The following is a 14,068-nucleotide window of genomic DNA, read 5'->3' as shown; positions in this document are numbered from 1 at the left end:
AATGTCTACCGTTAGACAGGACACGATCCTGATACAACACTCATAGTGAACCTGCAATATAAATATGTTAGTAATTTAGTAAGTAATGTTTCATTGTGTGTATATATGTCTAGTCTTATAGAGTAACTACATTATGGTCCTTTGTATGTTTCATGCTAACTGAACGTGCGGGAGTATCTTGTGAAGAGAACGAGTGCGCCTTCCCAGCAGCCGAGCAGAAACTTCAAAAAGGCCAGAACATTTGAATTACTAGCTTTCTTGAGCATTTATGCATTGTAGTGACCCCTCATGTAGAAATTTTCTAAGTATAAATAGAGTTGCTATATTACCTTTACTAGAATTCCATTATTTCAGTAGATATAGTAAGACAACATTTTATGTGTTATCTATGCACTGTTTTTGTGTCACATTGTAAAGTGTACATTAATAGCATTAGGACATTAACGTTTTTGCGTGTGTAAAAGTTTAATAGTCACTTTTGTGGGACTTATTTAGAGGAGAAACTGTCAATTGTTCATTTACATGGTGATAACGAGATCTATGTTCAAAGTCAATAAGCAAGCACGCATCACAATGCCACAAAATGAATTAAATAGTGTGAATGCATCGTCAACTAGTGCCACAGAATTTAATACCGCCGTAGTTAGCGATATGTCGATTACGGCTGAGCAACCAGCAATAATTAATGCGCTCATGCCATCGACACAAACGGTTGCTAGTTCCGACATTCATATGTCGAAAGAAGTCCAGAGAAATATGCAGCAACCAACAAACAACACGAATTTCATCTCTGACACAGACGCGTGCGAAAACGAAATGACTGTACCGCAAATTGTGTCGGTACAATCCTCATTAAGCCCAGTGCAATCGCCAATTGCTGAGAATACCGATTTGTTATCCCAGCTGATGTCAAGTTTGACTGTCATAACACAAGGGATTAAAGCATTGGAAACATCGCAATCTAATCTTGCAACGGCACAATCCACGTTTGCAAACCACATGAATCGTAGATTCCAGGCACTGGAGAGTGCGCAATTTAATATGGCTCAGGAGCAATCTAATAAACTAAAAGAAATAAATGATAAGATTACCGAAAAATTCCAGAGTTTGGAAACAAAGCAGAGTCAATTGATTACCAGTCAGGCACAACTCATAGTTACACAAGAACAACAGTATCAGGAATTAACAAACAAATACAAAGACATCTTATGTCGTCAAGATACACTAAATCATCAAGTGCAGGAAGTTATTCATGTACAGAACACTATTGCGCAAGACGTGAATACAATTAAGCACGATAACGAGGAAGCTGTCATTGAGCTTACTCGGAGGATAGACACTCTCAGTCTCGAAGGTGAGAAACACATAGAGAAACTTTTCAATGAACATAAGATCGCATTCTCTAAGGACATTGAAGATTGGGCGAAAGAGCAAACCGAGACAGTGCGAAATTATGTTGACAAAACCTTGAAAGAAACGGTTTCTAACCTGCAAGTTAACAACGAAGCTGCACAAGAACAACTTAAAGCAGAAGTTAAAGAGATTAAGGAGAATATAGGAGATGAATTTCCTGCTTGGAAAGCAAAGATAGAAAATACATTAAAAGCATGCCAGCAGGGTCTAGTTAATACTAGAGGGGCACATACTACTTGCAGTTTATCAAAAGCAGACATTATTCCTGATGAAACCAGTGAAACCGAATCCATCCGACAATATCCATGTATTGGTGCATATTTACGTAATCAACCAGAAACAAATTATCGAGATTACCATTTACCGCGTAGTAGCTACCAGAATACACCTGTGACTATGAATGAAGAAAAAATGCTTAAATATCGTCAATTCCAGATATTTATTCCCGAAAGGAAGTCGATCAATCCCGTGGTATTTATCAAGCAATTTAAAGGGATATTGCCGCGAATGTGGACTGAGCAACAAAAAATTATGTACGTTGCAGGATTCATACATGGAGATGGATCGATGTGGGCGTCAGAAGCATCCGATTGGTGTCAAGATTATGACCAATTTGAACGCGCTTTCTTGCACAAATACTGGAATAAAGGTGTACAAGAAAGACTACGTAAGGAAGTTTATGACCCACAACCTTTCCTTTCAAAAATGGATCTTTAAGAAAGTATTTCGAGAAGTATATAAATAAAAGTAAATACTGGAATGAACCAATCCCGACGCAGGATATCATTCGAATATTAAAGGGCAAACTTCCACTTGAAGTTAAGGAAAAACTTCTACATGTGCCTGAACAACATGTGGAAGATTTTCTAGCCACATTGGATTCAATAGACATTCTGTTCGAAGAATCTCGTATGCGCTATAACCAACCAAGTTACCAACCTAACAAATACAATAGTAACAACAAACAGTATGGAAACAAACCTTTTGCACACAATTCACCAAACCCACAGGTGAATTATTTCCAGAAAAACGTGAAATTTGGTAACGAAAATCCCGACAAGTGTAATCATGACCAACAATGTGAACAAACATATAAACGGAAATGGAGGAAGAATAATAAGAAGAGGAAAGGATACTATCAAGAAGGGAATTATCAGCAAAAACGCCGATATCAGCAACCAACCCATGAATATCACAACCAACCACAAACTTCAGGTTGGGTACCAAATGATAATGCAAATGAATGGAGAAATCAACCACCAATAATAACCGACGTAACGGAGCAGACATCTACTAATAATGGACAATCGTCAAACTAAACTCGACTGTCAAAAGCCCTGACGGTGCAGTCGAGGAAGTTTTCAGGGGCGAAAATTCGAGCGTCAAATTTTTCCGGTACAATGAAGGCAGATTATTAATAGAAGAACTTCAGCACGATATGATGCCTTGTCAAGAGGAACATATCACTGTACCTGTTGTGAAAATTCAGGCGGCGATTGAAGGCATTACTGTGCAAGTTACTTTAGATACAGGAGCAGCAGTAAATGTCATTTCTGAGAAGTTATTTCAAAGAATACTTCAGAAAGCAGATCCACCGATTTTTCCTGTTCAATGTTGTAGAATTGTAGGTCCTACTGGTCATAAGTCTTCCCAGGTTAAAGTGCAGACTCAACTCCAGTTAGATATAGGAAATGTAGCTATAAATTGCACGTTCCTTGTAATAAAAAAATTGGTTGAGGACTGTATCCTGGGTATAGATGAATTTAGAGAGAGAAATTGGCATATCGATTTTTCTCTAGGCCGTGCCAGTTTTACAACAATGGATCAGAAACATCAAGTGAATCTTCTCAGGGAATATAGTACCCATGGAAAGTATTGTCAGGGACGAAAGCTGCAAATAAAGTGGATACATAGCAAACCTGTACGGTATTACCAAATTAATTACTTGCAACCAGTTTTAAACCCTGAAGTTATGGTATATGAAAAGGTGCAAGAACCTGAATATTTGCAACAACATCAAAGAAAGCAATTATATGATCTTCTACAGGAATATCATGAAGTCTTTCAAGAAAGACCTGGTGTAATCAAGGGATACACATGCCATTTAGATGTGATACCACACCAAGTTTTCTGCCGTATTTTTTATCCAGTACCGTGGCACCAACGAAAGGCAGTTGATGCGGAAATCCACCAGATGCTTGAATGGGATCTGATCGAACCTTCGACGAGTCCATACTGTAGTCCGCTTCATGTTGTCTCGAAAAAGGGAGGAAAAGTTCGTCTCGTGCTAGACGCACGGCAGATAAATAAGATTATCATGCCCGTGCGAACTCACCCGGAAAACATCGATGAGCTAATTCAAAGGTTCGAGGGGATGAAATACTTAACAAATATTGATTTGAGAAGTTCATTTTGGCAGGTGGCTCTAGACGAACCATCAAAAAAGTACACCGCATTTGTACATGCAGGCAGAAGCTATCAATTTAAGGTTTTACCTTTTGGGCTAAACGTGAGCTCAGGAGTTTTTATAAATGCTCTAGATCATGCATTGGGACCTGCACTTCGAAGCAATTTAACTTTATTTGTGGACGACATGCTCATAGCTACGAGCACATGGGAGGAGCACGTTGATTTATTGAGAAGAGTGTTAGAACGTTTCAAGGAAGCAGGCATAACCGCAAATCTGCAAAAGTCCCATTTTGCTCGAGATAAAATCAAATTTTTGGGTCATCTTATAAATGAAAAAGGCATCTTACCGGACTCCGAGAAACTAAAGGCAATCAAAAACTTTGCAGTTCCAACAACAAAAAGACAGTTAAAGGGCTTCGTCGGAGTTGTCTCTTTTTTCAGGCGTTTCATTCACGACCACTCTATTAATGCAGAACCGTTGTACAGCTTGTTGCGCAAAAATACTCCGTGGGTGTGGACGCAACAATGTCAGAATGCATTTGAAGCAATAAAACATGCCTTAGTCAATTCACAAATATTATATCATCCGGTTATGAGCCAAGAATTCGGTTTAATGGCAGATGCTTCGGAAATTGGAATAGGTTCATGCCTCTTCCAAGTAAAGATGATAGATAGGAAATCAACTTTCTGTCCAATGGCTTTTGCTAGCCGACTCTTAACTGCTTGTGAAAGAACATATACGACTACCGAAAGGGAAGCATTGGCCGTAGTCTGGTCATTTAAGAAATTTTACTATTACTTATATGGAGCGAAGACAACAGTATACTGTGACCACAAAGCGTTAAGTTTTTTGCAAACATGTAAATTATTACATCCAAGATTAGCAAGATGGACGCTCTCACTCCAAGAGTTTCAATTTGAAATTAAATACCTAAGCGGACAGGATAATTTCATTGCTGATGCACTGTCTAGAATGCCAGATGGAGATTTGTCAACTATCAACATCACCGGCAATCCGTCCGAATTTAATGTTCTTATAATGACTGATAGAATATATAGGAAACATTTTCTTGACATGTGTAAGAACATGGAAAAACTACAGAATGAAGATCCTCGTTGGGATTCAATAAAGGAAACTTTAGCAAAGCCTGGAAACGATGATCTGAAGAGACTGTACAAAGTTGAGGACGATGTCTTATTTTTCAAAGGGCATCTTGATTCAGATAATTGGAAGGTGTGTATTCCCGAGAAGAATGAGAATGACTTAATTTTGCACACGCACATCACTTGGGGACATTTTGGAGTATTAAAGTGTGCTCGGAAGATTCAAGCATATTGCTACTTCCCAAACATTCGCAGGAAAGTGCACAGACAGCTAAGGAAATGTAAAATTTGTCAGCTAGCCAAACCAGGAAATTTTTGTGTGAAAGATTTCCTACATCCTATTATACCCACTAAACCGCTGTCAATCATTTCGGTCGACGTCTGTGGTCCTCTACCATCATCAAGGGGAGGATGCAAATATATTGTAGCTTTTCTTGATATATTCACTAAGTATGTCAAACTTTATCCATTAAAATCAGCTACTGCTGCATCCATAGCCAAGAAGCTGGTCAAAGATTATATAGTCAAAGTAGGCAAACCAGAGGCTATTCTTTCTGACAATGGGTCAATGTTCACTGGATTTCGTTGGAGGCAAACATTAGCCAGTTGTGGTATAAAACAAATTCTAACATCAGTGTACCACCCTTCGGCGAATCCCGTGGAACGAATTTTTCGTGAATTAAACCGGTTCATGAGAACATATTGCCACAACCAGCAACCCAAATGGATCGATTATCTTCACGATTTTCAGGAAATTGTAAACAATATGCCACATACTACGACAGAATACACCCCATACGAACTGATGTTTGGAAAACAGGAACAGAATGACTGGATTCGACCAATTCCTAAAGTAGCTATTAACAAAATAGACCTACAAAATAAAGTACGACAATCCTTACTCAATATAATGGACAAGGCAAGAAAAAGGAAAATATATTTTGACAATCGACTTGGAAAAATAAAAACATATAAAGTGAAAGACCAAGTTTTAGTAAAAACTCATCCTAAGGCTTCACTTATACAGAGGAAGAACACAAAATGGCAATTATTGTATCAAGGACCATTTGTGATTACCAAAATACCCCATCCAGGAACTTATGTTTTGAAGGATGTGAAGAATGGAAAGGTGAAAGGAATGTATCCTCATCACTTTTTAAAGCAATTTCATGATGACTGAAGATTGAAAATACTATTCTTATCAAATAATATTGATTAGAGAATTTTCATTAAACCTATGAATCATACTTAGGATAGTTTCTTTTTTTTTTTTTTTGCAATTTAGTAGTTAGTTTTCTTTTCAGGCATACTGTATGAGAGATATGCAGACATTATGTATAGGTTTTCCACTGTAAGGATAAGTTTTCTTTTCAGTATGCAGAGAATTTAGCTATAGTATGAATGATTTCTTTTAAAAAAAATTTTATTTAGTAGATAGTAATTTCAATCAGGTTTCACAATGCATAATGACCATGGGTTAGTGACTCAAATGAATCTGGTCTATGGCAAGATATTTTTTCTTATGTCAATTTAACAATCTCAATGTATGTTTGTATTTGCTTTTTTACTCGCTGAGCTGAAGTCATGCTGTTCGGAAGGGGTAAACCGTTCTCAGTTTTAAAAGGATGCCTATTACTTTGTTTCAATCTTTTGTGATGAACATTGTCTTTAGAATTGTACTATTGTTGTAACATACCTGTGTATGTAAATTACGTTATATCAATTGTTGCTCGCGAAGTTACCAACTGAGCGAATGCTTTTCAGTTATAAGCCCATCAACAAGTGTTAAAGTCCATCTGAAGGATGACGAGCGTAAGTTGACACGGCAGCTCCAGTTGGATTTGTGTATAGTGCATTCTAGGGTTGTTGATAGAAATGAAGAACACCTTACGACTTCCGAATATTTCGAATTCAGGACAGAGAATTAGAAAGAACTTTAGATTAGATTCTATTTCAGCTCAGCATAGATCAAACACCTTTTCCACGGAACTTACACTGACTCTTATTTTCATGTTAACCATATGCGGAAAACCATAATACCCACGAGACGGTGAAATGGGAATAGAATTCAATCAGTTACCCGGAGATGACTGATAGAAGGGAATCGTAGATGGACGTAAACCAACGCGTCGACGGTTCACCTCAAGACACAGAAGATTTACAGTGTTGTGTTTCTTTTGTGAACAGTGTTTAAATTCATTCAACAACAAAAATCCATATTGTAAATATTTTTTTTTTATTTTCCATTGTAATTCAATTAATTACCCTTGAAAATGAGAAATACGAGGATGGTAAATCTATCCCGAGGTTTTCCTTGGTTTTCCTTTGTGGGGCTTGGCCGAATGGCTAGATTATCCATTTGAGACATCCCAAGGCGAGTGACAGAAGCTTTGAATGATGATAAAAAAGGTTTCTGATCACATCTCATGCCATCCTCGACAAATGAATAAAAGCAAGCATGTAAGCTATGCATATATGCTGCATCAGGAATTCAGCACAGCCTTTGTCAGCAGTATATGCACCCAAATCTATAATTTACATTTAGATAGTCATTCACTAATACCAAAATATCATAAGAAATACAGTGGACATTAATACTCTAGTGGACTTTAATACAGCGTCATAAACAATCACCGATATAGTGTTGTGTGAACGCTCGTGTTTGTTTTTACCCAAAAACGTTCGTCCACAAGAGGGGCATATATGATGTATCATGCAGCGTAACTTGCTGTGACAGTGCGAGAGAGAGACAAAGATATTATTTATTACTCTGTGGCGGTCAGCGCTCACATAATTATTCTTAGGATATAGTTTTTGTTTGTTCTGGTTAAGAGTAATTTTTAGTAGAGGAGAGCCATTCTTGTGATGTAAAAAATCGACGCCATTGCGAGTTTTTGATTCACATTGTAAAATATAAGTGCATATGGAAGGAAATCAGTTAATAGAACAATAAAATATTGTTCATTTCAAGAAGGTACGTCTTATTATACACCCAGCGATGTACTGCTATTGTGATTTTCTAATAAACACCAGTTGAGAACAGTTCCGACGGGAGCGTTCAGTTCTAGTGAAATAGTTCGATGTTTTCTTCGGAAAAGAAGTCACTTCATGGATCATTCAAATCCACAATAGTAACTGGACATTTCTCAGAACTGAAAGCAATCTGATTGCTATGCAACAGACCCCCGAAGAATATTTCTCCGTATTTTGGTTACCACTTTCAGCTCAACACAGTATCTGCGGCATCTGGAGCAGATTTCTACAACAGCGGAAGCGTGTAATCGCCATCAGTTTCACACACCGCCCTGTGTACGCTGTATGTATTTACCCACAACAGTGAACATACAGTTACTCACACAAATAGAAAGACAATACTAGGTGGTGTGGGGAAACATTTCAGTATAATGGCCCTGTAGAGCTAAACAGTAATTAGCCTAGTAAGAAAAGGAGTCGTTATACTCAGTATGTCTTTTACCCCCCCCCCCCCCCCCCCTCCCACCCACCCCTCACATACACACACAAACGAAATAATGTGAAACCACAAAAATATTACAGTAGCTAAAACAAAAATAATAGAAATTTTGTTACAATCTGCTTCTTCTTTGTGCAACATATGGTGTCCACTCGCTCTTTTATTGTTGCTCCTGTTCATTGCACCGTCAGCTTGAAGTCCATTATAATTATAATTGTTATTATGTTATAATTTCTTTCCTTTCTCAGACGTTATGTCTGGTTAAAAATGGAAAGTGATGCGGACCTTGATCAAGCGTGACTTCCTTTTAACTGTACAGTGTGTGTTACATTGCATTTAGGAACTTTCGGGTAGTTGAACATGTATCAATAATTGCAGATTTCTGTAGTTGTACATACAAGTTTGGATGTAGCTGTATTGCGTCGATGTTCTGGTGGATATTGCGTGGTATGACTCCTGTACTTGAAAGTATAATTGGTATAATGTCAACTTTATCCTGATGCCACATGTCCTTGACTTCCTCAGCCAGTTGGATGTATTTTTCAATTTTTTCTCCTGTTTTCTTCTGTATATTTGTGGTATTGGGTATGGATATTTCGATTAGTTGTGTGAATTTCTTCTTTTTATTGGTGAGTATGATGTCAGGTTTGTTATGTGGTGGTGTTTTATCTGTTATAATGGTTCTGTTCCAGTATAATTTGTATTCATCATTCTCCAGTACATTTTGTGGTGCATACTTGTATGCGGGAACGTGTTGTTTTATTAGTTTATGTTGCATGGCAAGTTGTTGATGTATTATTTTTGCTACATTGTCATGTCTTCTGGGGTATTCTGTATTTGCAAGTATTGTACATCCAATTGTGATGTGATCTACAGTTTCTATTTGTTGTTTGCAAAGTCTGCATTTATCTGTTGTTGTTGTTATTATTATTAGTATTATTATTATTATTATTACTGTTATTATTATTACCTGCTCACACATGAACTTCAAATAACCTCTCACATTTTATGAGGCAAACTACTTGTTGTTGTTGTCGTTGTTGTTGTTGTGGTCTTCAGTCCTGAGACTGGTTTGGTGCAGCTCTCCATGATACTCTATCCTGGGCAAGCTTCTTCATCTCCCAATACTTACTGCAAGCTACATCCTTCTGAATCTGCTTACTGTATTCATCTCTTGGTCTCCCTCTATGATTTTTACCATCCACGTTGCCATCCAATACTAAATTTGTGATCCCTTGATACCTCAGAATATGCCCTACCAATCGGTCCCTTCTTCTTGTCAAGTTGTGCCACAAACTCCTCTTCTCCCCTATCCTATTCAATACCTCCTCAATAGTTATGTGATCTACCCATCTAATCTTCAGCATTCTTCTGGAGCACCACATTTCGAAAGCTTCTATTCTCTTCTTGTCTAAACTATTTATCGTCCACATTTCACTTCCATACATGGCTATACTCCATACAAATACTTTCAGAAACGACTTCCTGACCCTTAAATCTATACTCGATGTTAACAAATTCCTCTTCTTCAGAAACACATTCCTTGCTATTGCCAGTCTACATTTTATATCCTCTCTACTTCGACCATCATTAGTTATTTTGCTCCCGAAATAGAAAAACTGCTTTATCACTTTAAATGTCTCATTTCCTAATCTAATTCCCTCAGCATCACCCAACTTAATGTGACTACATTCCATTATCCTCGTTTTGCTTTTATTGATGTTCATCTTATACCCTCCTTTCAACACACTGTATATTCCGTTTTACTGCTCTTCCAAGTCCTTTGCTGTCTCTGACAGAATTACAATGTCATCGGCGAACCTCAAAGTTTTTATTTCTTCTCCATGGATTTTAATACCTACTCCGAACTTTTCTTTTGTTTCCTTTACTGCTTGCTCAATATAACAGATTGAATAACATCAGGGAGAGGCTACAACCCTGTCTCACTCCCTTTCCAACCACTGCTTCCCTTTCATGCCCCTCGACTCTTGTAACTGCCATCTGGTTGCTGTACAAATTGTAAATAGCCTTTCGTGCCCTGTATTTAACCCCTGCCACCTTTAGATATTGAAAGAGAGTATTCCAGTCAACATTGTCAAAAGTTTTCTCCAAGTCTACAAATGCTAGAAACTTAGGTTTACCTTTCCTTAATCTTTCTTTTAAGATAAGGCGTAAGGTCAGTATTGCCTCACGTGTTCCAACACTTCTATGGAATCCAAACCGATCTTCCCCGAGGTCGGCTTCTACCAGTTTTTCCATTCATCTGTAAAGAATTCGCGTTAGTATTATGCAGCTGTGACTTATTAAACTGATAGTTCGGTAATTTTCACATCTGTCAACACCTGCTTTCTTTGGGATTGGAATTATTATATTCTTCTTGAAGTCTGAGGGTATTTCGCCTCTCTCATACACCCAAGGCCGTCAGTTCTAATGGAATGTTGTCTACTCCCAGGGCCTTGTTTCGACTCAGGTCTTTCAGTGCTCTGTCAAACTCTTCACTCAGTATCGTATCCCCCATTTCATCTTCATCTACATCCTCTTCCATTTCCATAATATTGTCCTCTAGTACATCGCCCTTGTATAGACCCTCTATATACTCCTTCCACTTTTCTGCTTTCCCTTCTTTACTTAGAACTGGGTTTCCATCTGAGCTCTTGATATTCATAAAAGCGGTTATCTTTTCTCCAAAGGTCTCTTTAATTTTCCTGTAGGCAGTATCTATCTTACCCCTAGTGAGATAAGCCTCTATATCCTTACATTTGTCCTCTAGCCATCCCTGCTTAGCAGTTTTGCACTTCCTGTCGATCTCATTTCTGAGACGTTTGTATACCTTTTTGCCTGCTTAATTTTTATATTTTCTCCTTTCATCAATTAAAATCAATATATCTTCTGTTACCCAAGGATTTCTACTAGCCCTCGTCTTTTTACCTACTTGATCCTCTGCTGCCTTCACTACTTCATCCCTCAGAGCTACCCATTCTTCTTCTACTGTATTTCTTTCTCTCATTCCTGTCAATTGTTCCCTTATGCTCTCCCTGAAACTCTCTACAACCCCTGGTTTAGTCAGTTTATCAAGGTCCCATCTCCTTAAATTCTCACCCTTTTGCAGTTTCTTCAGTTTTAATCTACAGTTCATAACCAATAGATTGTGGTCAGAGTCCTCATCTGCTCCTGGAAATGTCTTACAATTTAAAACCTGGTTCCTAAATCTCTGTCTTACCATTATATAATATATCTGATACCTTTTAGTACCTCCAGGGTTCTTCCATGTATACAACCTTCTTTCATGATTCTTGAACCAAGTGTTAGCTATGATTAATTTATGCTCTGTGCAGAATTCTACCAGACGGCTTCCTCTTTCATTTCTTACCCCCAATCCGTATTCACCTACTATGTTTCCTTCTCCCACTTTTCCTACTCTCGAATTCCAGTCACCCATGGCTATTAAATTTTCGTCTCCCTTCACTACTTGAATAATTTCTTTTATCTCATCATATATTTCATCAATTTCTTCATCATCTGCAGAGCTAGTTGGCATATAAACTTGTACTATTGTAGTAGGCGTGGGCTTCGTGTCTATCTTGGCCACAATAATGCGTTCACTATAGTGTTTGCAGTAGCTTACCCGCACACCTATTTTTTTATTCATTATTAAACCCACTCCTGCAAACTTGTAGAACCAAAATATGTTTACATATAAATAAAAAAAGTTTATAAAAATTATACAATAAAATAAAATTGTTATTATTACATACAAACTTATTCAGGAGCATTTTAATAAAAGCTTACCAGTCTCATTAATGCTTGCTGCAAGGTGAAAATGAAGGCCAGGAGTAACACCCGTACCATGATATCCATAACTATGGAAGTCATGCACACTGTATGTAGAAGGTAGTGTGGGAATGGCAGAACCAACATATAAGCCCTGTGCCTGCTGATTCTTTGCATGCCTTCTTATATGGAAACATGTCCTGTACATAGTAAACAAACAAATTTTGTGGTGTTGTGTAACAAGCAGTAATGTTGTCATACTATTACATAAGAACTTAAGTAGGATTAACTATCGTTAAGCATTCAATTTAACAATCAAATTATGCACAACTTATGGGGTTAAACCAACTTCAGTGCTGGAAAACTGAAGTAAACCACCATTTGAATGAGTCAAAATTAACACCAAAGTCAGGGGACACTGAAACAAATATTCCAGTAATATGACAGAAATGCTAAAATAAAATCACTTAAAAATAACTTCACAAAAAACACAAAGTTGTCAGAAAACAGTGTTACTTGAGTACTGATGCTTCATACATAAGTTCCTACATATTTGTAAGTAAATACTTTCAATCTGAATTGTTTACCACGTATATAACTGCAAATATTAACAATGAAATAAATTTGATTAAAAACTGACCATTGAATTTGCCTTAACTAAAGTATGATTTTTTTACCACATCTTTGCTTATACCTGATCACATTCCTAAAAACTATGCATCTCTGAGTCACAGGCTGATAAACAACTGCACTCAATAGCCTTCTTAACTATCTTATGTGACAGCTATATGGCTTTTTACGGTTTTCAAGTTGTAAACAGGAAAAATGTATACACAAATTATTTGTGACGTGGAAGACAAAAGTGTTCCTCAAAAACTTACTTCATGTGCTTCAGTCGCTGCATAAATCTGTGCTTGTGACGATGAGTTCGAAATTTAGGATTCTGTGTTGCTAAGGGGTCAAATTGGTTCATATTAACCAAGCCATCATCTGGCAAAACCGTTTCTACCCACAGACGACAGATATTGTCACGACATGATGTCACCAACATGTTGGACACCGAACCTCTGAAAGAAGGAATTGCAATAAGAACATGAAACAATGTTGTCTACTTAAGAACATAAGCTCAAAACATACTAAATCAAGAGACAGCAATGTAAGTACCAATATGGCTTTTGTTCACACCAGCTTTTCATGGGACATTTGGGCAGTATCCCCATGTCTTCCCTGAATTAGAACTATCAAACCTGAGATTTGTCAATAATCTGTACATAAGCTTAATCTGTTAATATACTAATCTTGCAATTTGTATGGAATGACTTTTTGCAGACCATTCCTTCTAATGTCTCTATGAGTATCTAGGTCTCTCACATACCTCACCTAACGAGATGTTCTAGTGTTATTCTGACAACTAAACCATTATTATGGTGAAAATATCCTTTCACTAATGTCATCTGGGTCTGTGCTAACAATGCACTGCTAACACTTTTGAGCTTGAGCCCAACCACAGCTCGGACCATACCATATGACTGTGTACAAAGGGCTGTGCCCGAGTATAGCTCGGGCTGCTGTTTCTTCGATGCACAAGTCACCCGACACTTAAAAATTGGACTCACTTCATGTGAGAACACTGTACAGACATCTCGCTACCTGTCCCTTGACAGGTGGTGCCTTCTGTTGACAATTTTTTGGATCATATCAAAAGAAACATTAGTGAATGCAACACCTGCTGTCGCAAATCGCTGTACCATTAAATGACTGCACTGATGTAATTTTGTGCATGTACTCATTAGGTTTCACATTTTGCTTTAATTCTGCTATTAATACACATGTTTGTTGGGTGAGCAAGAAATTGCTCAATAATTTTGAAATTTGTGATCTATCACAGAACTAAAGTTA

General features: G+C 37.5%; 1 protein-coding gene across 1 annotated transcript in view; it reads right to left on the bottom strand.

The window, feature by feature from the left end:
• Positions 1-14,068, bottom strand: part of LOC124621800 (dmX-like protein 2) — a 351,417-nt gene that overhangs the window by 302,621 nt on the left and 34,728 nt on the right. Inside the window, exons 6-7 of the mRNA XM_047147237.1 lie at positions 13,051-13,236; positions 12,188-12,369 (exon numbers count right to left, since the gene is read on the bottom strand). Of these exons, the coding sequence (XP_047003193.1) occupies positions 12,188-12,369; positions 13,051-13,236 (368 nt within the window). The remainder of the gene's footprint in view (positions 1-12,187; positions 12,370-13,050; positions 13,237-14,068) is intronic.

Source organism: Schistocerca americana, chromosome 7 (assembly GCF_021461395.2).
Source record: "Schistocerca americana isolate TAMUIC-IGC-003095 chromosome 7, iqSchAmer2.1, whole genome shotgun sequence".
In the NCBI taxonomy this organism is placed as follows: domain Eukaryota; kingdom Metazoa; phylum Arthropoda; class Insecta; order Orthoptera; family Acrididae; genus Schistocerca; species Schistocerca americana.
Note: the sequence above shows the minus strand (reverse complement) of the source record. Positions and strands in the feature narration are given on the sequence as shown.